This window comes from Coturnix japonica, chromosome 1 (assembly GCF_001577835.2).
Source record: "Coturnix japonica isolate 7356 chromosome 1, Coturnix japonica 2.1, whole genome shotgun sequence".
NCBI lineage: Eukaryota > Metazoa > Chordata > Aves > Galliformes > Phasianidae > Coturnix > Coturnix japonica.
The window spans coordinates 129,834,805-129,859,635 of NC_029516.1; the positions used below are offsets into that span (position 1 = coordinate 129,834,805).

The window sequence follows — 24,831 nt, forward strand, 5'->3', positions numbered from 1 at the left end:
TCCCGTGTACCCCTACTTATCCTATTCTCGAGGCTCGGGACCCCTCTTCCTTTCCCTGAGCACGGGGCACAGAGCCCGAAAATCAAATCAAGGCCGGGACACCAAAGGGCCCTCCCCGTGCCCACCGTCTCTCCGTGTCGCTGCACGGGCGGCCCCGACGGCTCCCCGATGCGTGAGGGCTCTTGGGAACGCCGTGCTGGAGGCTCCCGGGCCCGCACTGGAGAACATCCCACACCTCGAGCCTCTCCTGGTTCAAAAAGCAAAACAATCAAAGAGAGAAGAGAGGAGGGAAATCGGAGTCTTCGCACACGGCCGATTTCTCTTCTCCCGGGTCCGAGCTGATGTTCCAGCGTGGGGTTCGGCACCGGGGCAGCTCCCGAACTCCTGCGGCCCGAAGCGGCCTCGTCGTCGCCTCCTGAAGAAGGCGGAGGATCGGGGAGACGGCGGAGGGCAGAGCGGCGTCTCCGTACGAGGCCCTTCCCCAGGAGGACACGTTACTGCCCCCCATCCCCCCCTGCCTCTCTCCGGGGCGGCCGTCGAAGGGCGTTTAGTTACCCGGTGTGTCGGGAGAGCCCTCGGCACAAAAAGGCGACGGCCCGTGTGCAGCTTCAACACGTTTTATTATATTTCTGTACGCATTACTCTCCAAACATATCACAAGAAAAGGATGAAACCACTTAAACCTTCAAATAAAAAATCTGAAACAGTTTATGCTCACAATTGTACATATTTATAGTTAAGAAACATTCTTTATAAATACTGTTTCCTCTGTAGCAAGTTAATACCATAATTTAATTACAAATGGATAAATATGGTCACGGGTATTTACAGGAGGAGGGCGGTGGACGGGAAGCCTACGGCACGACGCTGATTTCCTCACAACCTTCCCACCAGGACTAAGGGAGCGGACGGCAAAGCACTAACGACAGCACACGGCACCCAGCTAAACAGCGGACAGCGCGGGGCGGGACGGGACTTTGGCACGGCACTTCTTCCCCGGGTACGGTGGAGATGCGGTTTACAATCAAGTCGCCTCTTGGAAAGGAACACGATATTCAAGAGATCACAAGTACAAAAGAAACCATTTCTGTGTTTGTTTGTTTGTTTGTTTTTGTTGTTGTTGTTTGCTTTTTTCTTCTTCTTTTTCTTCTTCTTCCACGTTACTTTGATGTTTTGTTCTTTTTTTTTTTTTTTTTTTTTTTTTTTTTTTTTTTTTTTCCCGAGCATGCAGTGAAAAAAAAAAACTACAGCCTCATGGGGGGGGGGGGGGGGAGGGGAAAGGGAAGGAGGGGAGTGAGGAAGAAAAGAAACAAAGTCCTTCGCTTCTTCGGAGGGAAATCGAAGGAGGAGGGAGAGGAGGGCTCGGGGCTCAGCAGGGCCGATCCTCTCGCTCTCAGGGCCGGCCGGGCCGCGGCGCTGCTTTGTCCGCCGCTCCGGAGGGAGCACCGCGCTCCGCCGCCCCCGGGGGCTTCCACAGGGCACCGTTTGCGTTGTGTTTATCCCCTCTCTTCTTCTCCTTTCCGTTCCTCTCTTTCGTGAGTTGTTCCCTCGCGTTTCCCAGCACGCAGTTACATAGAAATTTCTTTTTTTTTTTTTCTTTTTTTTTCTTCATTTTTTTTTGTTTTGCTGGTTTAAAGCGTTCGTAAATAATAATAATAATAATAATTAAAAAAAACAAAAACAAAAACAAAACAGAAACGATTCCGACTGATGGCCGCGGACCGGCAGCGCAGGGAGCTCTGTACGGAGCGGGGCTCCGGGAGCGCTTCCTCCAGCCCGGGATGGGCGGTGGCGGCGGGGCCGCAGAGCAGTCCGGCGGCCCTACACGTACCACTCGTTGAAGTTGGAGGAGAGGCCGCTGTGGCCTCCGCCGCCTCCGCCGCTCCCTCCTCCGCCTCCGCCGCCGCCGCTCCGGTGCACGGCGGTCACGGCCGCCGCCGCCGCCGCCGCCGCAGCCGCCGCCGCCGGGGAGAGATTGGTGGAGCTCTGCGGCTCGGCGCTGGGGGACACCAGCCCCGGGGGCGTGGAGGACTCGTAGCCGGAGCTGGCGGCCGGCGAGGACTCGGAGCCTTGCGGGGACGACTCGTGAACCTGGGGGGCAAAGGCAAGAGCGCCGGGTGGAGGGGGGACGGGGCGGCCCCCAGGCTCTGCCGCCCCCCGCCGCTGTCCCGGCCCGCCGCCCCCGGGCCCCTCGCCCGCCGCCCGCCGCCCCGACGGGGTGCCCGGAGCGGGACGGCCGCCCCCCCGCCTCCCGCCGCCGGCTGCGGGGCCGGGTACCTTCATGTGCTTCCGCAGGGAGCTGGGGTGCGTGTAGGACTTGTCGCACATCTTGCACAGGTACGGCTTGTCCGACGTGTGCACGTGCATGTGCTTCTTGCGGTCGCTGCTGTTGGCGAAGCGCCGGTCGCAGCCCTCAAACTCGCACTTGAAGGGCTTCTCACCTGCAAGACAGCAGCGGTCGGGACGGGCCTCGGCCTCCGGCACCCGCCCCAAGCGCGACCCGGCCCCGCGAGGCTCCCGCGGCCGAGGAGACGGGAGAAAAAGCAGCGAGGCGGCTTCGGCCCCGCGCATCCCGCCAAGGAACCGATACCGAGGGCGGCTTTAGGGCCAGGCAGCGCCCCGCGTTCGGACAGTGGCGAAGAGCACAAGTCCGCTAGGAAAACGAAGAGGCCGTGAAATACTTCGTTTAATTTCCCCAGGCATTTCTCAGGCGGCGAACTCCGTGTTAAGGAAGCGCTTATCGCTCAACGCCGTCGGCAACACAAACGCCTCCTCCTCGCAGCCGTCCGCAGAGCCCAAGCGCGGCGCCGAGGGTCGCGGAGCCGCTCCTCGGAGCTCTCCGAGCTGCTACCCGGGGCCTCTCGGTCTTTCGCTCCGAAAGCGGTGCGAGCTCAGGCCCGGCGGGCGCTCACAGACGGCGCCGAGCTCGGCTCGGCCCTGCGGCTCTCACCGGGGTATCCCCGGCCCTTCCACTCTCGCCGTGCCCCGTTCCCCCCCATCATCTCACGCACCGGCCTGCAGCAGCTCGGTGACACTCTAAAAACACTTTTTGTTGTTGTTATTTTGAAGGGGGGAGGTTATATCGTTTAGGTTGGTTTGGGTTTGGTTTTGTTTTTTTTTGTTTTTTGTTTTTTTGCTTTGTTTTGGGCGTTGATTTTTTTTTTTTCACCAACGAGAAAATTTTATTGCCTTGCTCACACCATTTAAATTTAATGGAAAGCATTCCCAGAGAGGGACGTGCCGCACTTCCTACGGGGTTCGGCCGGCCGCGGGGCTCTCTCCGTCCGTAAGGAGCCTCTTTTCATCCTCCGACACAGCACGGCCCGGGCGGGCTCCCGACAGCCGAGTTCTGTCCCAAAGCGAAGCCCTGAGTTGGGCTCGGGGACATCGCGAGTCCCGCCCGGCCCGGGACGTGCTGTGACCCCACAGCTCCGAGATGCTACAACTCCGTGTTCCTACAGCTCTGTGACCCCACAGCTCCGTTATCCTACAGCTCCGTTCCCCTACCGTTCTGTGACCCTATAGCTCTGCCAGCCTACATCTCTGCGGTCCTACATTCCGCCATCCTACTGTTCTGCGGCCCCCCAATTTCGTAACCCCACAATTCCGCGATCCTACACCTCTACGATCCCGCAACTCCCGACTCACACACACATGCACCGCCGCGTTTCACACCCTCAGACCCCCGCCCGCCCCTCCGTAGGGCCCGGCCGAGGCCCCGCTCCATTCTCTCCGCTCCCACGAACGCGAACTCCGGGCCGTGGGGATGCGGTGCGGACGGAGCCCAACGCCCGCGGCCGTGAGCCGGGACCGGGGCTGCGGCGAGCATCGCGGGAGTCCGTTTTCTCCTCGCTTTCTCCCTTCTTCTTTTTCTCCCCGCTTTTCTGCCCTGTTTATTTCCTCCCCGACTTTCTCCCTTATTTATTTCCTCGCTGATTTTCTCTTTTTTCTTCGTTTTCTCTCTGATTTTTCCCCGTATTTATTTCCTCCCTCGTTTTCTCCCCTATTTATTTTCTCCCCATTTTTCTCCCCTATTTATTTTCTCCCTAATTTTCTTCCCTATTTATTCCCTCCCCGATTTTCTCCCGTGTCCGTTTCGTCGCTGACTTTTTTTTCCTCCTCTTTATTCCTCCGTTATTTTTTCTCCCTTTATCATTTATCTCCTGTTTATTTCCTCGTTGTTTTTCTCTCTTATTATTTTCCTCCCAATTCCCTCCCTTATGTATTTCCTCCCCAGTTTCTTTCCCTATTTATTTCCTTATCGACTTTCTCCCTTGTTTCTTCTCTCTCCGATTTTTTCCTCTATTCGTCTTCTCGCTGTTTTTTCTCCCGTGTTATTCTTTCCCCTCCCGCATCCCCCCTTTCCTCGGTTCCTGCCCCGCGACCATCCCGTGTCCGTTCCCGCACGGCTCCCCCCGTTACCTGTATGCGTCCGTTTGTGGATCTTGAGGTTCTCCGACCTGGCGAAGACCTTCCCGCAGCCGGGGAAGGGGCAAGGGAAGGGCTTCTCCCCCGTGTGCACCCGAATGTGGTTGACCAGTTTGTACTTCGCCTTGAAGGATTTGCCCTCTCGGGGACACTCCTCCCAGTAGCAGACGTGGTTGCTCTGCTCGGGCCCCCCGACGTGCTCCACCGAGACGTGGGTGACCAGCTCGTGCATGGTGCTGAAAGTTTTATTGCAACTTTTTTTGGGGTTGCTCAGCTGCTCGGGGTCGATCCACTTGCAGATCAGCTCCTGCTTGATGCACTGCTGCCGCATGTAGCGGAAAAAGGCACCGGGGTGGTGGTGATGGTGGGCCGCCACGTTCATGCCCACGTTCATATTCATGGGGCCGTACTGGTTGTGCAGCTGCGCCGCCGCGTAGGGGTCAGTCCTGGGGCTGGCGACCTGGCGGTACTGCTCGGAGCGGGCGAACACCTCCCCGGGCAGCCCCAGCCGCATCTGTCCGTTGAGGACGTTCTGCGAGGCGTGCGGGCCGTGCTGCTCGTGGATGCCGGGGAACAGGAGGTGGCTCTGAGCGTCCGTGTGCGGGTGGTGCAGGCCGCCGGCCGCCGGCCCGAAGATGCCGTGCTGCCCGCCGCCCGCCGCCGCCTCCCCGAAGCCGCGGCTGCGAAACAAGAAGTCCCGGGTGGAGTTGAAGGGCGGCCCCGAGTAGGAGCCGACGTGCGCGGCGTGCGGCCCCAGCGCGGCCGCGGGGTAACCGGGCGCCTGGGGGGTGAACGCGGAGCTCTGCCCGGCGGCGAGGTCGTGCGGGGCCGCGTTCAGCTTGAAGGCGCCCATGTGCGCCGAGTCCACGAAGCCGTTCTGCGCCGCCAGGCTCAGCTCCCGCTCCTGCATCTCGGCCGCGGCCGAGTGGTGGTGCCGGGCGAAGGTGCCCACGCCGAGCGCCGGGAACTGCGGGCCGGCGTCCAGCAGCATGGCCGCGTCCCTCCGCCGCTCCGATCCGCCGCTCCGCCGCCCGCCCGGAGCGGGGCCGCCGCCGCCGCCGCCCGCGCCGCTTCCCCCCGGCAGCCGCGGCGTCCCCGCCTCCGCCCGCACGGCCGCACCGCCGCCGCCGGAGCCGGAGCCGGAGCCCGGGCAGCGCAGAGTCCAAAGGCGAGCGGAGAACCAAAGTGTATTAAAGGAGGCGAGGCGGGGGCGGGCAGGGGAGGGGAGGGGGAGCAGGGGAGGGACGGGGCTGGCGGCGGGGACGCGGGGAGGGGGGGGAAGGCGGCCCCGCCGCTCCCTGCGGCACACACACACACACGGATACGCGCACACGGATACACACACACACACACACAGAAGCACGCGCGAGAAGCACACGCGTGCACACGCACACACACACACACACGGCCCCGCCGGGGCTCTCACGGAGCGGACTCGCGGCAGCCGCGGGTTCCCACGGAGGAAAGGAGCTCGGGGAGGGGCGTGGGAGGGGAGGGGGAAGGGGGGTCCGGACCGGATTAAAAACAATGGGGGAGGGAGGGGGGAGCAGGGGCCGCGGAGCGGCTCGGGGCCGCCGAGCTTCAGTCTCTCTCCGCCCGCTCCCGCCGCCGCCGCCTCTGTTTATCCCACCGGGTGCTGCCGAGGCGGCCGCGTTTTATTTTTCTCCCCTCCCCTCGCCCGGCCGCTCCCCCTCTCCCCGCCCGGACTGGCGGCCCCTCTCTCTCCCGCCGCCCCTATAACAACGCCCGGTCACTCTCCCGGCTCCCGCTCATTGGCCCGGGCCGCCCCGTCCATCCGGGCGTCCCCGGCCCCGGCTAATGGCAGCGCGACGGCCCCGCGCCCCGCCCGCCCCCACCCGGCCCCCGCCGGCACAGCCCGGCACGGAGCGGAGCGGTCGTGCAGCCCCTTCCCCTCGGCTCAGCGCCCGGCAGCGGTGGGCCCGCCCGGGGCTTCTTCGGTCGTCCTTCCCTCCACCCAACCCCCCCCGGCCGCCCCTTCGGATTTTGGACGGCGAAAGGAAGGGGCGGTGTTGTGGGGAAAGCCGCACGCACGGGCGATGTCGCTGTGCCTGGGGAGCAAACAAACAAAGCGAGGGGCTTCGAGCATCAACACGGGGGAGGGGTGAGGGGAGGGGGAGGGGAGAGGTTTAATTTATTTCTTTTTAAATGATTTTTTTCCCCCCCATTTTTATTAATCTTTATTTTTTCAGGTGGTGACGGAGGGAGGGACGCTCCCCCACCCTGCAGTCCCTTCCCCCTCTCTGCTCAGGCACACGAAGCTCAAGAGGGACTCAGGGAGCGGGGCCGGGGTTGGAAGGGGGTGGGAGAGGGGGGAGCTGAGCTGAAGTCCTGCTGCCGCGGCCGGGGGAAAACGCACTGAGATGGGGATGGACACAGAAAGGAACGCCGGACAGGATCGGGGCGGCCGTCGAACCCCTCACGGGGCGGGATTGCTCCACTGTGCTGAGTCCCGGGGTGGGTGTTCCGGGAGCCTTCCGCTCTCGTTCCGTTCTTTAAAGAGAAACCAAAAAAACCCAAACAAACAAAACCAACCCAAACCGGCCTAACCCCCCCCCCCCCCCCCCCCCCCCTCCCCTCCCCGCCATTGTTATTGGCAAACCGGATCCTCTCACGGCGGGAATAGAAAAGCGAGCAGGTCAGCTCTTCCCCTTCCCCCCTCCCCCACAAAAACACGTCTGGGCACGAGCTGTGCTGGGGGCACGGGTAGCACCGAACGGGGCTTCTTCAGCATTAAGAAAGCGGTATGGTGTTATGGTGGTACAGTGGGGCTGTATCCCGCTGGATCTTGGCTTCTCTGTGCTCAGAGAGAGGATGGATGGATGGATGGATGGATGGATGGATGGATGGATGGATGGATGGATGGATGGATGGATGGATACATGGATACATGGATGGGTGGATGAATAGGTAGATAGATGGATAGATGGATAGAAATAATGGAGGGAAGGGAGGAAGGAAGGCAGGAAAGAGTGAAAGAAGAAAGAAGGAAGGAATGGAAGAAGGAAAAGGTAGCACTATCTACAGCGTAGGATTGCTAGAGAGGGTTCCCCCACTGCTGCCACCAAATAGTTAACATGTTCCAAGCCCTGTCCGAAATACACAGTGTCGCTCTGTTGCTCTCTGCCCGGGCCGAGATTTCGTCCATCCCCCGCCCCGCCCCGCAGCCCACAGCCCCGCTCCATCCGTGCCCGCTGACAGCCGGCCCCTGCACAGCCCGGGCTGCGGGCAAGGAAGGCGGACAAACTGTTTTCCTTCCCCGGAAGGGTTTGGAGGAGGAGGAGGGCCTGGAGGTGCCCCCGAGGTGAGGGAGAGGCCGAAGCCGTGCCTCGATGCTGCATGTGGACAAAGCTCAGCAGGAGCCGGGACTTCGGAGAGAGAAAAATGCAGAAAGTGTGACTGCATCTCGGATCAGAAAGGAACCCGAAAGGCTCCGAGAAAAACCCCAAATGAATTATTGGTTTGGAGAAGGAGAAATATATATATATATAACCATACAAATAATATCTGTCTACCTTCTGGATTTACCCCTCGTTCTCCTTCTCTTTTATTCCTTCCTTCCTTCCTTCTTTTATTTCTTTTCCTCCTCTTTTATTTCTTTAATTTCCTTCCTTTTCCCCCTTTTCCTCTTCCTTTCTCCCTTCCTCCCTTCCCATTCCCTCCCTGTTTCTCTTTCCATCCTTCTCCCATCCCTCCCTTCCCTCCTACCCCGTCCCCTCTCTCCCCACCGGGGCACACTGGGACTATTGCGGCCCGGCCACGTTCCGTTCCCCTCCCACTGCCGCATCCCCAGGACGCAGTGGGGCCGTTCCAAGTTCAAAGTCGCATGGCCATCCCCCGAGAGTATCTTTATCCCTCCAGGCACCGCGGCCCCTTTTCCCCATGCGGCAGAGAGCCCCACTCCGTGCAGACGGAGCCGGGTCAAAGCTCTCCTCCATGGACAGAACTTCAGGTCTAATTTTAATCTTAATTTTTATTGTTTTTTTTTTTCCCCAGCAGGTTTCTGGCCTCTCCTGACCTGCAGATCCCTGCTGGGAGCACCCTCTGTCTGTAAGCATTCCCAATTTCTCTTTAAAACAGCTCCTACCGTTGCCGGCTGCCAACGTGGAGAGAGCTGGGGAAGAGGCACCGTTCCGTGCCTCGCGTACCCCCGCCGTGCCTCCTCGCACCCCTACCCGTGCCCACGGGGCTGCGACGGGGCCGGACAGCCACAACCGGGCCGGGCTGGGTCGGAGCGTGGAGAACGGGGCCGGGAGAAGCAACGCGACGCTGTCCGTGCCGCAGACGCCATCCGCCCGCCGCTCTCACGGCTCTATACGGAGCTGCAGTCGGCTTTGATGGGGCCGAGCTCCGCACTCCGGGGCCGTCCGACCTCTGACCCGTGAAGCCCACATGTGCGGTGCTGCAGCTCCCTCTGTGAAACGCACCTCGGGACAGCAGCTCTTTGTCGGCTCCAACGGCAGCGCCATGTGAAAAGGAAAAGGGAAATCGTGAAAATCTCAGCCAAAGCCGCAACTTTTAAATGCCTTTTTTTTTTTTCTTTCTCTTTTTTTTTTCCCCCTTAAACCTGCTCTCGAGGAGGGAAGGAGCACCTCTCTCTCATGCCAATCATACGTATTGCTGTATTTATAGACGTATATATGCATATGTATATATATATAAAGTTGCCGCCGCCGCTGCCAGCCGAAGGGCAGCGCCTGCGGCCGCGCACTTTAAGCGCAATTATTTGCGCCCCCCGTCCCTCTGCACAGCTCTGGCGCAGCCCCCGCAGGAGCGGATCCGGCTCAGAGCCGCGGGGACGGGGGCACCGGGCGGCCCCTCTCGGAGCGGGGGTGGCCGCGTCCGTGCCGGTGGCGGAGGAGCAGCGCCGAGACAGCGCTCGATGGGCGCTGTAATACAATTTCTGCTGTCATTCATAAATAACAATGCCATATGGTCCCCATATTGCGGGTACAAGAAAAGCCGTCAAAGTGTCACCGTTTGATTTATCTCAACAGCTTCTTCCGGGGGCGACGTTCGGCTGCGAAGAGAGGAAGGAGAGGAGAGGGCGCAACCAAAATGCGCCCCGGGTTTCCCCAGGCCGCCCCTCTCCCTCCGTTCTCTTCGAACACATATAGAAGCAAATGGAAGGAGGGGTTGCTTTTTTTCTTATTCTGCCCCCGTCTGAACAAATTCCCAAAGGGGACGAGCCGGGAAAAACGGGCCACGCTTTCCCCGTCAAAGTGCGCGCTGAAAATGGCAACTGCGCGACTTCTACAGAGGATCTCCCTCCCAAAGGCTGTCCCCTCCCGCCCGAGGCCCGGCCCCACTTGTCCTCCTCCATGGGGAGGGCTCCCAGCCCTGCCCGCACGTCCCGGCCTCTCCCGGCAGCTGTGGAACAGCCGCCAAAGCAGCCCGGCTCAGGATGCGCGCAACCCCGCGCAGGACGCGCACGGCCCCGCGCTGGCCGAGGCGGACCCGGCCGCTCTCCCCAAGCACGGGGCAGCCCACACACGATGGGGGCCGCTCCGAGCAGCCGGGCCGGGCCTGGTCGGGCGGGGTGATGGATTTAGGCAGACCTGCGCTGATTTGGAAGCTTTACCGAGGAGGGCTGTGCCTTCTTCCGAGCGGTGCCCCGGCAGAACGCTTTCGCCGCTACAAAATATCTCTCCCCGCTCCCTAACCATCAATAAGAGGTGCAGTAAAGACGATTGTTTGTAAATACTTCTAGTGAGCATTAGCATACATTTACATAGAGCATCCCCAACGAAACGTAGTGGAAAACACTCCGGAGCCGATGTCCCGAGCCCGGGTTTAAGGCCAAAGTGCTCGCGGGGACGATGCTCGGGCCGGGCCTGGACCAGAGCCGGGAAGGCCCCGACGGGGTTGTAGCCCTCCAAGTGCCCCAGGGCGGCCTCCCACCCCTTCCCACCCCGTGTCTGCAGCGATGCGCGGAGCCGGACTCGGTTCCACGTGGGGCCCGGCCGAGCCTCCCCGCTGCCAGCCGCGGGTCGGCCGCCTGTTATTCGGCTGTAAAATATTTTCTTTGTTTTATGGCCCCTCATAAAAAGAAATTGATCGGGGGGATAGATTTGAATTAAGCCATATTAAATCGATGACAGATCCCTATCACGCTGCGTTTAACGAGGGCCGGGTGAGGAGGCGTGCGCGGGGCCGCGCTCCCCTTCTGCGCGCTCCCGGCGCCCCATGACACCGCGGTGTGTGTGGGAGGCGGTCAGTGTGTGCGTGCGTGGGACACGAGCCCAGGGACGTAGTCATATTGATGTACAGGGAGCTGGAGGGAAGCTTTACTGTGCCATAAAACCATCGCGAGTCTCCAGTAAAGGGCCGGGATTTATTTACCCGTGTTCTGCACCACGTAGTTCGACCGGGGAGTGGGGCCGACCCGCGACGTGCACCGACAGAGCCCGGCTTAGGGGATGGGGGGGGTAACGCGGTTCCCATGGGTACAGAGCCGAAGGACGCGGGGACACAACGACGAGGGCACCGCTCCCGCGGTGGGCACCGTGGAGAGGTTCTCCCGGCGCCTCCCCGTGTCCTTCGCCCACCCTCCCTCACCCCCCCACCGACGGCAGCACCCCCCATCTCGATGCTTTGCGGTTCATCGTTCCGCTGCAGCTGTGGAGCCGCGGCCGCTTTGTGCCAGCATCCCTGTGGCCGAAATAGGGCTTGGGGGGAAACCGGGGGGGGGGGAACTTGGCGATCCCCCCTGTATCGGCGCCCTCAGTTTGAATAGGGAGGCCCGAGGGATGCAGCGGGCTCTGGGCACGGGCTCCCCATCCTCCTCCTTCCCGTGCGCCGCGTGCCTCTCCGCCGCTGTGAGCTCAGCTCTTTTCTAAAGGAAAGGAATCCCCCCCTCCTCCTCCCCCTCCTCCCGCCGCCTTCTTTTTAGGCAAACATTGGCTGCTTTCCTCCGGCAGCGCTTTCAATCACCGGCATCGGCCGCGACAACGCACGCTGCACAAGGAACACACCGCGGCCCTTCGGAGCCCACCCTGCACACGGGAACCGGAGCCCGGAGCCCCCGTGGTCGCTCCCCCTCCCGGTGCTGCTGGGTCCCGTGCGCCCCGTCGGGCCCCGCGCGAAGTTTTGCGAGTGCGGCTCCGGGGGGGGGCGGCGGGGAGCGGCGGGGGCGGATCCCCGCTGAGCCGAGGCCTGAAAGGGAGCCAATGGCGCTGCGACGGCCGCTGCCAATCATCGGGAGCCGTCCAATCCCTCCGGTGCCATGTCCGAACCGTATTTCCCACTGTGCAGCTCAAATGTGGGGAGCCGCTCTGCCAATCGCTGGAGGACGGAGCGGGGCCGGGGATACGCGGAGTTAGGAGCGCAGACAAAAGAAGTTAAAGAGCCGCTTAATATATACATGTTTTTGAAGGCGGGCAGAGGGAAAAAAATAACAACAGCCAACGTAGATGGGCCCGGCCGTGTCCTTATGGAGCCCCCTTTGAGCAAGAGGAACCCGACCCCGAGATTAGCGGATTTGGCAGCGGCTCAGCCCCATCCGCACCCGCACATGACGCGCTTCCCGGGGCCGGGGGCCCCGCACGGCCACCCCCCCCGCGCTGCCCACCCGCACCCCGGGGACGCGGAGCCCGGCGGCGCGCTGACGCCGCTCGGCCCCGAGCACATGGCGCAGCCCGCCGCGCTCCAGCTCGCCCCCGAGGCGCTCACCGCCGCCGCAGCCGCCTTCGCCGCGCCCGCAGCCGCCGCCGCCGCAGCCGCCGCCGCCGCCAGCACCGCCGTCGCCTACGCGCCGCCCGCCGCCGCGCTGCCGGGCTGCCCGACGGGGGGGGCGGCGGGACGCGACTTCCTCCCCCGTCGGGACCTGCCCTCCTCCTCCTCCTCCGCCGCCGCCGCCGTCGCCGCCGCCGCCGCTCACGGGACCCCCCCGCGCCTCCCGCCCCCGCCGCCCCACGGCGTTTTCATCTCGGCCGCCGGCACCTACGGCCCCGCCGACGGCGCGCACCCCGCCGCCTTCCCGCCGCCGCCGCTCAACGGGCAGATGCGGCCGGAACCGTACGGCCGCGCCGAGCCGCACTACGGCCCCGCGGCCATGCAGGGCTACGGACCCGGAGGGCTGGGCCTGGCCGCGGGCCGAGGGCAGCCGCCCCCCCCGGGCGGGCCCGTCGGGGCGGCGGGGGCCTTCTTCCGCTACATGCGGCAGCCCATCAAGCAGGAACTCATCTGTAAGTGGATCGACGGCGAACCGCCGCCGGGCGGAGGGACGCCCTGCTCCAAAACTTTCAGCACGATGCACGAGCTGGTGACTCATGTCACCGTGGAGCACGTTGGAGGACCCGAGCAGAGCAGCCACGTGTGCCACTGGGAGGAGTGTCCCCGCGAGGGCAAACCCTTCAAGGCCAAGTACAAACTCATCAACCACATCCGCGTTCACACGGGCGAGAAGCCCTTCCCCTGCCCCTTCCCCGGCTGCGGCAAAGTCTTCGCCAGGTCCGAAAACCTCAAGATCCACAAACGGACTCACACAGGTGGGTGTGCCTCCGCCCCTCCCGGCCGCGCCTTTTCCTCCTTTTCCCGTCCTCTTTTTGTCGTCTTTTTTCTTCTTTTTTTTCTCCCTCCCCCCCCCACCCCCCTCCACTTTCCCTACGTACCGTCGGACATGTGACTTTGTCATGAATAAATAATCCGACGGTGCGCCCCGACACACAGACGCACGGACACACGGACGCGCATGTGCTCGCCCCCCCCTCCCTCCCTCTTTCCCCCCCCAACCCGGTACCCATCCCCCTTTCGGCAGCACCGCTCCGCCCGCAGCTACAGCCCCGAGGCGGAGCGGGGAGAGGACGGACGGAGCCGTCGGGGCACAACGGAGGCTCCGCTTCTCCCACTGCTCTCCGCCGGGACCGCCCCGTCGGGGCTATCGGGGAACGGCTCCCTATTCTTTGAGGAAACTTCGCTTCGGGAGACCTTTGGGGCTGCGTGCGAGAATTCAAAGCTTTATCCTTTTCCTTTTTATTTCTTTTATATATATTTTTCCCCGTTATTTTTTTCATTGATTTATTAGTATTAGTATTATTTCTCAACGGAGCTGGGGTTTACGGCGGAGGATAACTGCTATTCCTCGGAGGACACTTTGGGAAAGCAGAGATTCATTGATTTATGTCTTGTTTATCTTGTTTATCTGATTTGGAGCTGGGAGGATCGGGGGGGATGAGGGGAGGTTGCTGCTTGCACTCAGTTTTCCGTGGGCTGTGCACCCCTCGAGGGGCCGGGGGAGAGGGTTCCCCTCTCCCCCGACCCCTCGAGGGATCCACAGCCCCCGATGTGATGGTGGGCAGCGGAGGGCTGTGTTCCTATAGAAGCAGCACGATGGCACTGATATAGATCCACTGTACTGTGATGAGAGCATCCCCTGGTGCAAAGGGGAGAAGGGGCCTCTGGCCGCCTTGATGCGGGATGACATGGGGTGACACGGGGTGATGCCTCGACCTTTGTGCCCACAGAGGTGCTACCCCTCTTCCCAACCTGCAGCGTTGTGCCGGGGGGGGAGGACACTCAAGGAGGTATTGCTGTGATGCGATGTGTGGCTTCGCTCATTAGAGTCCTAATGAAGGGTTTGCCGAGAGCAAAAGAGGTGGAGGCCGGCCTGGGGGTCGGCGGTTGGATTTTATGTTTCTTTTGGTTTTGGGTTTCATTTTTGGTTTCTACAGTCTCAGTGCTCTGTTCGCAGCCCGGGGGTTGCTTCGTATAGAGGAGGGTGCGGAGCTGCCGCCGGGATGGGTAGGATACGGGGCCGGGCTGTAACCATCACTTTGCTGTTTGCCGGCAGGGGAGAAGCCCTTCAAATGCGAGTTCGACGGCTGCGACAGGAAGTTCGCCAACAGCAGCGACAGAAAGAAGCACTCCCACGTCCACACCAGCGACAAGCCGTACTACTGCAAGATCCGCGGCTGCGACAAGTCCTACACTCACCCCAGCTCCCTGCGCAAGCACATGAAGATCCATTGCAAATCGCCTCCTCCCTCTCCACCGCCCGCCCCCCCGGGCTACGCCGCTCCGGGGCCCCCCGACGTCCCTCTGCCCCCTGGTGCCGAGCCCCTACCCGAGCCTCCCCGCGCCCGCGCCGCCGCCCTGTCCCCTCCGGTCACCGACCTCAGCGAGTGGTACGTCTGCCAGGCCGGGGGGGGAAGGCGGCCGCGCAGCCCCCCCAGCCGCGCCGTCTCGCCGGGCTCCGAAGGGGACGCGCCCCGCAGGACCTCGGGGGGCCGGGCTGCCCCCTAGGGCTGCGGGAAGGCCGTCAGGTTTGACTCGCGCTATTTATTCCGTGTACGAAACCCTATGGTGTTTGTACGGGCACTAATTTAATTAAAGAGACTCGGACGGTTGTGTCCCATTTCGGTACGGACGGATCACACCGGACTGTGCCACCCACTGCAGGGGCGCGGGGCCAGGAGGTGCCCCAGGCTGAGGCAGCCGGGATGGGGGGGGCAGGCGGCACGCAGGCTGTAAGTGGGCACAGCTCCCCCCCATCCACGAGTTCCCCCCATTTTCCTATCCAGATGAGACCCTCTCATCTTCTGAGCCGCCCAGCCCTGTGCCTCCCGAGCCTCCCCCCCAGCCCTGGAGCTGCTCCCGCCCCCCCCAGCCTCACCACAGCCGGTTGGGGGTGGCAGGTTTGCGGCCGAATGCAGCAGCGCTGTCGGCCACGCAGCCGGCCCGGGGAGGTGCTCAATGCCGCAAAATAAACGCCGTTTTTTTGCCTCCTGCAGTGCAGCTCTGTGTAATTCTCTTTCCCTTCTGAACCGCCGGTTCTGGCCCGACCCGGTCGGTACCTTTCTCCCTTCTTTGTACCACGGCTGTAGGGATAAAAGATGCGGTGTTTCGGTACCGCTCCTCCGCGTTCTGCTTCCCTACGGCTCCCGCAAAGCACCGGGGAGTGAGAGGAACCCGCTGCCGCCTGACACCGGGGATGACGCTGCGATACGTTCGTTGCAATGGGGAAAAAATACCAGCAAGAACGAGGGAGCCGATGATGGCGGTGCCCGGTCCCGTTGGGGCAGGTGCTGTTCCCACGGCTCATCCTTCCCTCCCCCCCCCCCTTTCTCTCCTCTCCCCGCATCCCCGACGGTGCGCACCGGCAGCACTGGGGGTGACTTCTCATTTTGTTTAGTGTCTATGGGGGGGGGGAAGGGGAGAAGTTGCAGCCCCGCACCTCTGCACCGAGGAGCTCCATTCGTCCTTTGGGGCCGCCGGGGGAGGAAGGAAGGGGGGGAAGGGGGGAGGGCTCTCCCCGCGTTACCCCCCGGGGCTTGTAGTAATGTGTTTGGTGCGTGAAATTTGTTTGGTTTTTGTCATTGTCAACAACGTGTACGCGAACGCGATTCTTTTGTACTGCGGAATTAATTTAGTCTCTGACATCACCTCCACCCCCCACCCCCACCCTATTACCCCCCCCCCACACACACCCCATCCACGTTTCCATTTTATTATTATTATTATTATTATTGTTATTTATCTTTCCTGCCGAAGCCCGGAGCTGCGCGGCTCACAGCGGCGGTGGGTGCGCTCTGCGGCTCGGCGCTCTGGATCCACCCATCACATCCCCGTTCTCCTCCACCCGACCCGGCGCTGCTTTCTCCCCCCCCCTACCCCCCCTACCTCCCCCTTCCGCCCCCATTACCCCTCTCAGTTGCCGTGCTGGCACCGCCGGGGCACCGCGTGTTGCTCCGGGACCTCCTCGTTGGCTCCGCGCTGCTGCTCTGGGCTGAAAGTAGCGGGCGTCGCTTTAAGACGAACGGAAAAGCGGAAGAGAAAACTGATTTTGCTCAGTCGATACGATTTGCTTTTCATTTTTATTTATTTTTTTTAACCCTATTTTTTTTCTCAACATTTTTAATAATTATTATTATTTTAAAGACCGATATTTTTTCAAAGCCCGTTTGAACCAAGAGCAGCCGGCGAGCTGAGGAGCGGATCTTTCCGCTATCAATCCCTGCGCTGTTTGCAAACGGACTTGTCGGTGTCTGCGCATCTCCCCGCCGCTGAGCGGAGGGTCACGGCCCTGCCCCGGCTCCGTGACACCGGCACCTCCCGAACAGAAGAACGGCAATTAACAAAAATGATAACCGTTCTCTGGGAGCCCCATTAGAAACAAGAAAGGCAGGAAAGGTCCCTCTCACGGTGACTGTTCTGAGCGTTCCCACGCGTCACGCACAGCTCGCTGACAGCCCGAGGTGCGGCTCTGCAGGTGGGCGGAGCGGGGGGCTCAGGGGGGCAATGCTTTCCTTCCCGGCCCTACCCCCTCCTTCTCCCTCGCGGCTCCGTGATCCGGTCCCACGAGGGACCCCACGGGCGATTCGGGCTGCGTGGGTAATAAGGGAGGGGGAGGGGGGGGAGAGGTCCGGCACCGATTCTCTTCTGTTATTCCCCGAACAGCAAAATCGCGGCGTCACATCGATAAAATCAATGTGAATATTTCGACGGGAATGATAACGATAACGATCATCATTGTCAGAAATAGAAACGCTCCTAATAAATCGAGATCTTCCCGGCCGTGCTCTCCTACAGCCTCAAGCGCCATCCCGGGCGCAGTGCCACGCGGGGCCGAAGGGAGACAATTCTCTCTTTTCCTTTATTTTATTTCTTTATTTTTTTCCCCCAATCTTTCAATTTTACTAGAAGAAATGAACACAACGAGCCCAGGATTTGATTATTATTAATATTATTATTATTATTGCTGTTATTATTTCTATTCCTTTCCTCCCCCCTCTTCCCCCCCAATCGAATGCGTCGGAGCTCGAGGACGAGTGGTCAGAACACACCGGTAACAGCCCCACCTCGGAGCGGAGCGGTGCAGCAGGTTGCGGGGAGCGGCCCCGAGCGCTGCGACAATGATCAACGCGAGGAGCAGAAGAGAGCTCCCAAATGAGGCTCCCGTCAATGGGAAAACTTAGCGCTCCTAATGAAGTTTCTGGTGAAAGGAGAGCGACACAAAGCCACCGCGGCATGAATCATTCATGGGAAATATAAAAGATAAAAGCCGTCGGACAATGGGCAGCGCCCAGCAATGAGCACACAACGCGTTTCCCCTCCCCTTGTCCCCGTGTCCTGCGTCGACCCGCACCGTCCCCGGCCCCGCACCCAAAGGCTCTCGGCCCCCCCTGGCGAGTTGGGAGCCCTGCGGTAGCAGCGGCCGGCCCGGACCCGGAGCACATCGGTGACACCACTTGGGTCGGCACAGTGGGAGGGAAGTGCTCCCTTCATCATCCAGCCCCGTGCCGGGCTGGGGGGCGCGGTGAGACGGACGGGGAAGACCGAGGGTATGGGGCGAGGTGTAACCTCCGCCAGCGTGCGTGCACAGGGATGCACGTACACACATATACACGCATACACACACGTGCACACACGTCGCACACGGACACACGTACACACATATACACGCATACGCACACGGACTCGCATAGCAGCGCTCACCTATACAACCACCCGCACAACCACGCACCCACCCGCACTCACACACACCCGTGCCCCCTCCCCACGTTCCCGCACGGCCCCTCGCGGGCATTGCCATGGCGATGGGCGCAGCGGAGCGGCCGCGTTCGGAGCGGTGCACCGCGATTCGCGACACTCTATTAAGATACAGTTGCGGCGACCTTTGGTGTCACGCCGCGTTAGCGCCGGCAGCTTTCGGCTCCATCGGAACCCCCCATATTTCTGCCCTCCTTCTCCCCCCCTCCCGTATTTTCTGCCGTAAACAAACACACGCACGCGGGGCGATGCCCCCCCACCCCCCTGCAGCCCCCCTCCTTCCCCCCCTTATTTCCCACCTCAGCCCCGTTATTTGCAGAGCGATTGTCCCGTGTTTATTTAATACGAGTGCTGGGTGAATGGCGCAAAATAAACACGATGAAAAATAACCAAACAGATGATTCCGCCGCGTGAAAAAGCGCCGACTTCATAAAAGTGCGGCGCGGCCCCCGCTGAATGGGGGACCCTTTGAAGTGGAACTTATTATGGGGCGAATGCCCGCTGGTTGCCCTAACGACGGCGCTGGGCTGGAAGGGCCCTCCTTTGTCAGCGATTTGTTCTCCTTTGCCGGGCCGCCCGCGGGATCCCTTAGCATGCAGCCCGCACCCCGGCACCGCCCGCCCCAGACTCGCAGACGCCACAAAAAGCGGCGGCTCGGCCCGGCCCGCAGCCCCCGCTCCGGGGCCCCGACGGCGCGTACGGCTCGGGTCCGGCCCCCTCGGCCCTCGGCTTTCCCAGGCGGGGACGCGTTTAATAAGGGCTGTTTATTACGGAGAGCTTTGAAGGGTCGCCCCCGTCCGTGAAAGACGTGGAGGTGACATTTAAACCTCGTTTTAAAGGATGAAAGGCGGACTCGTTTGTCTCGGGAGCCTAGAAACAAGCGCCCTCCCCTCTCCCTTTGACCGCGTGGCATCACTCGCACACAATGGTTCCGGAGCGGAACGGCAGCGCCCGGCCGCGGGCAGCACCCACCGGGCGGGGAGCGGGGAGCGGGCAGCGGGCGGCGGGGGGAGCGGAGGCACAATGCGCCGTTTGTGCGGGGGGCCGCTGTTTGCTTTGGGGCTGCGCCTGTCCTGCCGTCCCTAAAGGGCACTTCTTACACGGGAGGTGGAAGCCGCCCCCCGCAACAAACGTTCTCTCAGCCTTGAAGGGCTTTCCCTGCCCTCGGGCACCGCTGAGAAAGGAGCTGAACGACGTCGCGAAAAGGAGTTTTCCGGGTGCACAAGGCCCTCAACGAAGCCCGGCTCACGATGCGGCCCCGTAGCCCGGCTGGCAAACGAGGGGCAGGGCGAGCTTCGTTTGTTTCTAATTCATCGTTTCCCATCCCGTCCCACCCCCCAAAAAAACGAGAAATATATAGTAAAGAAAAAGAGGCGAAGCGGCCGTTCCCCGAAATTCTGCGAGCAAACGGTGCCTCGCAATGATTTTACTGGGATAACGGGACGGGTTCGGGCACCTCCCGTATTTCGGGACTCCACCATCAGTGTGCTGGGAGCTGCCAGCCCCCCCCAGGGGCAATGACTGCAGCGCTGCCCCCTTCCGGCTCGGGGGCTCCCCGTGCAGGTGGAGAGGGACGGCCCTCCCCTCCCGGCAACACGGCCGGGACCGCAGCCCCCCCGCGCGGGGCCGTATCGGGGGCACCTGGCGGCGGCGGAGATGGGGCCGAAGGGGGGAGAGCCGGGCGCGGGGCCGGGAAATCCAATCGCCGGATTTTTTTTTTTTTCTAGTTTTATTTTTCTTCTTCTTTTTAATGCCCGCGTTCCCCCCTCTCCTCCTCCTCCTCCTTCTTCTTTCACACAGCCTGTCCCGGGGCCGGGGCCGGCCTTTCAAACAAGAAAACCCTTCAAGTAGCAATGGGCACACATCCCCTTCCAGGCGCCCTGCCAAATCCTCCCAGCACCCTACCTGCGTCCCAGCTTCGGTTTCTCGAAGAAGTGCGGGCGGGCTGGCGGGCGGGGGGGAGGCCGGGCCCGGGGGGTGGAATTCCGGCCGCCCCGCAGCAGTAGGCACAAGTTCAGAGCTCCGCTCCCCCCCTCGTTAATCGGGCCGGGGACAGCCGAGGTGCGGGCGGCCGGCCGGGCCGAGCGAGTGAGTACACAGCGCGGCCCCGACGGGACGGGACGGGACGGGACGGGACGGGGGGCGGCGGCCTCCCCCGGGCAGGGGATGGGGCTCGCGGGGTTGTGCCGGGGGTCCGCCCGCCCAGCAGCGTCCTCGGGCCGGGCTCGGTGAGGCCGCTGCTGCAAAAGTCAGCCGGAACAGCTGTGACTTCACCTATTAGCCCCGATGTCTTTCCGAGGAGATTGGTGGAGTTAAACATCCCTCAATGGGCGCTCTGGGGCGTCTCCGCGCTGACCTCTACCCGGTTTTAATAGTTTCATAGGAACTTCATTAAATCAATTACTTAGTGAGCACATCATCATTTATTTGTAATTAGCACTGAAGAGCTTGATTTTTGCAGCAGCCCGCAGCCCGGTTCCCAGCGGGGTTGGCCATGTACTACAAGCACTTTTGTTTGCCGTCTGTGTTGACTCGTGGTATTATTCGGCAGCCACAATAAAAGTGTAATCTTCACGTCTTAATCTAGAGATCGGGGCGGGTGGGGGGGAGGGGGGGGAAGGAAAACAAACACGGCGAGGCCCCCCCTGCTCCGCTCTCCCCCCCCCCCCCCCCCCCCCCCCCCCCGCCCGGAGCCGGCCGCGGAGGAGCGGGACCGGCGGCGGCTCCCGGGGCGGAGGCGGGGGAGGAGGGGAGCGAGAAAGGGGAGAAGAGGAAGTGGGTCTTCAGCCCCGGGACAGAGGGAGCGGCCGGGGTCTGCAAGGTTACAGGGAGAGCACTGCAGCTGCGGGGCGGCCGCTCGGAGCTGGGTTGGGCCTGGGGCTCGGGGGAGGGGGACGGCAGGCAGAGGATTTCCCTTTGGGGAAGGGAGAAGTGAGATGGCCGTGGGGAGCCCCCCAGAAAACAGCCGGGACTTCTCGCATGCTCCCGCTCTTGGTCAGTCTCTCGGGAGCCGTGAGACGGCCGCGTCCCCAAACAGGCTGTAACAACGGGGGAAAAAATACAACAGGTGGCCGGGAATCGGCTCGGGGAGAACGGCGGCTGGAATCGATCGAGCTTTGCGACTTATTTTCGGTAGTTAAATAGCCAGCCGGGAGGTTACGAGAATCGCGTTGTTCCGACGGCAAACGCTTGCCCGTGGGTGCCAACGGCCCCGGCTGCTGCCTGAGGCCGAGATGCGCGATGAGACGCCCCTGAGCAGCCCAGACTTGGGGGTGAGCCCGGGGGCTGCCGTCGGGGCTCGTTCCCTACTCTCATCCCGTCCTGTCTCACCCGCAGCGCCCCGCCCGGCAGCCTCTGGAGCTGGGAGAGGAGAGTGGGTTCGGTGGGACCCTCCTGGAGCCGGAGGGGCTGCTGGGACCTCCCCGTCGCCACTCGGGTGGAGGGTGAGGGCCGGAGGTTGGGGCCTCACGGCTGTCGGTGGTGAAAGTACCTCAAAATGTGGTACGGCAGCTGCTAACGTGTCCCGACATAGGTATTAAATGCAAAGGGAGTACATTAAAACCGCAAAGTAAGATGAAATAAAAGCCCACTTTTCATTCCGCTAAGAGACAACACCTAATTAAGGAATATTTGAATCCCAGAAAAGTACAGACTCTCCACAGTGATGCAGAGCTCCCCTTTTAAGCCACAAACGAGCGCAGACTGATTCAACTCAGACTGGTTCTCTGTCCTAGGATGAGCTTGCTGCCTTCACTCCAAGCCTGACCGTTCTCCCTCCAGCCTTCAGGCTGTGATGTCTTCCAGAGTAGCTTGTGGAAGCCCAGTGTCACAACCTCACTGCACAGCCCCGGGGTGGCCCTGGGAGCCTTTATTCCCCAAAGGAAAAGTCTCCTTTAGAAATGCGGTCAGTGGGAGCCTCAAGTTGCTTCTCACATTACCACCACCCAGCCAAGAAGGTTTTACTGAAAGCTTTCTTCCCCTGTTTTAGGGGTACATGCTCCTCTCCCCAGGCTCAGGTGCTGGATGTGTTTGTTGTTGGATCCTCAGAGGATGCAGACCATGCCAGTTCTCAGGTTGTGTATGAGAGGCACTGTGACACTGGCCCACCAGCAGCACTGAGCTGGGGCTTGGGGGTGGGCTCACGTAACCTGCATGGGGCTGCTTCTGGATGGTGAGCAGGGAATGGGAAGATCCTGAGGCCAACCACAGAGCTGTGGAAGGCACTGAGTATTTGCAGTGGGCAGTGAAGAAGGCAGGCGAGTGGGATTTTTCAGCATTTTATAGCCTTTTCAGTGGAGCTACATTCACTGGTTGCAAGCCACCATAAAGCAGTTTATTCTCACCTCCACTGCTACAGTTCTGCTTTGTGTCTGCTTTGGAGATAGGCCACTGCTGCAATTGCAGCCAACAGACACACAGCTCTCCCTTCTGCATTGGCACCAGCCTCACACTGACATCCCTCAGATCATGTTCCTGCAGCTCCCCAGGGACAGGAAGGCTGGTCTGCAGGGTGCACGCAGTGTCCCTTTGGCAGCAGACGCACCATCAAGGAGCAGCCTGCTTGGGCCCAACTTGGCTGCCAGAAGCATGGCTGCAGCACTGCCCAGCACTGTGATAGAGCACGGCCAGGCCCAGGGCAGCACAGGGGTGGGCTGGAAAGGCCATGGAGCTGAGGGGATCTCCCTGGTGACACTAGGGACAGGTGTGCGTATGGTGATATGAAGGATGGCTGGGTTTACAGGTGCACTGTGCACCAGGAGCCACAGGGCTCCTTCACCTGCCATGTTAAAGCTTTACATGCATGAAGGAGTGCGGCGCACATCTGTGCAACCAAATTCTGCAGCGTGCTGTGTGGGTGTTCTTCTGTTTGAGGAAGGTTTGTGGGTTTTGGTGCAATGACAATCACACTTAGCTAACAGGTCTCAGTCGTTAGGGTGACACCGAGTTCCTTCTTGGTGATGTCACTGTCACCGACTTATTTAAATGATCCACAGGGGCATGCAATGTGTTAGCAATCTCTTATGAACCCCGCATGTATTCAGACACTCGCTCCCGAGGACTTGCAGTTCTGCCTTGCCGAGGGATGCTGTCTGCCTGCAGCTGTCACTGACTCAGGGGGTGATGTGGCAGAGGCAGAGTGGTGGGGAATACTGTGTGTAGCTGAGCAGGGCCAGAAACTGGTTGCAGGCTACACTTCAGTGCAGCTGACACTCAGCTATATCTTTCAGCCAAGCATTATTGAAACTTCAAGTCTGTCTGTGAGCACAGAAATTATAACATGATCTGCTACACTGGAGAGCCAAATCTGTATTGCTGTATTCCAAGCTTGCATTTCTGTTGTGGCAAACCATATTTCCATCCACCCCGCTGCCATTGGGAGGGGTGCTTTGGGAAATGGGGGCCCTGGAGGACCCAGGGATGTTTGGAGCCAACGTGGCTGGGGACAGCAGCACAAGAAGGGTGTGTGTGGAGTGTGTGGACTGAAGTGTTTTTTGGGGAGCTGTATGTGTGCAAATTGCTTGATGTACATGTCTACCCAAAGGCAAAAACTGAGCGGGATCATTAGATGGACTCCTTCCTAAATGATGTTTCTGCTGCCCATTATCATTTTGCAAACCTAGTTATTCTTGCTTGTGAATCTTATTTTGGGTCTCTTTGGGACAACATTAGATTTTAATTGACAATATGGATTGCTAACTCAGCTAATCCTAACAGCGCCCTCAAGACAGACCAACATTGCTCTTATAGGAAGAAATAATTCCCTTAGTAGGATGTGGAAATCCTTTTTTCTCCTATGTCTAGGAAATATCAGCCTTCCCTCCATTCTGTTCCAAGAGGCATGGTTGAATCACCCATGCACTGGGCAGAGAACTGTACCCATAGGAATGCACTGCAACCCCAGTAGACCTACTGGTGGCAATTGTTCCAGCCTCACTGCCCACACGTGCAGAATGGAGGGGATGAGGAAGATGTCATGCCTTCCTTGGGCCCAGATGGCTGGCCTACACACTTGAGGCTGCTGGCCCTTCTGCCACCATGGCTGTGGCCACCAGAGCCAGTTACCACTGCTGTCTCTGCTGCAAAACCCCAAGCGGAGCAACACCAATTGTGATGCTGCTGTCCTGCTGCACCATCTTGCAGAAATCACATTGCCTCTCTCCCTCTTTCACCTGCCGTGATTTTAGAGCTGGATCATTCTTGCTGGGTAGAACCAAGGGGCTCACAATTCAACGTGGTGGCGGTAGGAGCTGTGGTAGTAAAAACAGTAATTATAACTAGAGATTGGGCTATAGCCAAAACAAAATCCCTTCTCACACATTTCTGTTTAGATGTAACCTATAAAACTGCATTTTTATGTCAACACACTGGTAATGCAATAACCTTGTAGGGGAGGCTGGGATAGGTATAGGCACAGACATCTGCATATTTATTCTATATCAGCTCATTTTATGTGCCACGTGTGTGTAACTACGTGGCACGTAAGAATTTATTCTCCTGGGTTTGCTGGGGTATATTTACATAGCACTGTGCCATCCGTACAGCAATGCTAAATGCCCTCACTTGGTTACTCTGGGTGGTGTGTAGGTAACCAAGCCTCTTATGATCACCTTCAAGCTGCTAGGTCCCTTTTACAGCACAAGAGGGGACCGCCAGGCTTATAACTTCACAGAGGCAAGGAATTGGCCCTTGCCACTTGTAGCTTCAAAAAAATTAGACTAATTACTTGAGGTGCTGCGTTTCCCTCCTCTATCTGGCATCTCCCATGGCAGCAGATTGTCTCTCTGTCTCATCGAGCCCTGGAGTCAGGTGGTTGTCAAGAAATGACTTTTTCCCCTCTGGTATTTTGGCTCTGGATCTCTCGTTTGGAGGACACATTTTTCAGCACCTGCTAATAAT

At 60.3% G+C, this 24,831-nt stretch overlaps 3 protein-coding genes across 3 annotated transcripts; 2 read left to right on the forward strand and 1 right to left on the reverse strand.

Moving 5' to 3' along the window:
* Positions 1 to 1,263: 1,263 nt before the first annotated feature.
* On the reverse strand, positions 1,264 to 5,484 carry ZIC2 (Zic family member 2). Its single transcript, XM_015851505.2, has 3 exons — positions 4,423 to 5,484; positions 2,278 to 2,441; positions 1,264 to 2,091 (listed from the first exon to the last, which is right to left on the reverse strand). Exons 1-3 carry the CDS (start codon positions 5,417 to 5,419, stop codon positions 1,822 to 1,824), a joined length of 1,431 nt encoding a protein of 476 aa, XP_015706991.1. The 5' UTR covers positions 5,420 to 5,484; the 3' UTR covers positions 1,264 to 1,821.
* A 6,134-nt stretch (positions 5,485 to 11,618) lies between these two features.
* LOC116652955 (zinc finger protein ZIC 5-like) lies at positions 11,619 to 12,160 on the forward strand (the record flags this gene model as incomplete). Its single annotated transcript, XM_032442711.1, has 1 exon — positions 11,619 to 12,160. A coding segment is annotated over exon 1 (489 nt), but the record flags the coding sequence as incomplete, so codon positions are not given.
* Positions 12,161 to 12,589: 429 nt separating this feature from the next.
* On the forward strand, positions 12,590 to 15,175 carry LOC107307993 (zinc finger protein ZIC 5). Its single transcript, XM_032442018.1, has 2 exons — positions 12,590 to 12,935; positions 14,237 to 15,175. The coding sequence occupies exons 1-2, from the start codon at positions 12,602 to 12,604 to the stop codon at positions 14,686 to 14,688; spliced, it is 786 nt and encodes a 261-aa protein (XP_032297909.1). The 5' UTR covers positions 12,590 to 12,601; the 3' UTR covers positions 14,689 to 15,175.
* The last annotated feature ends 9,656 nt before the right edge of the window (positions 15,176 to 24,831 follow it).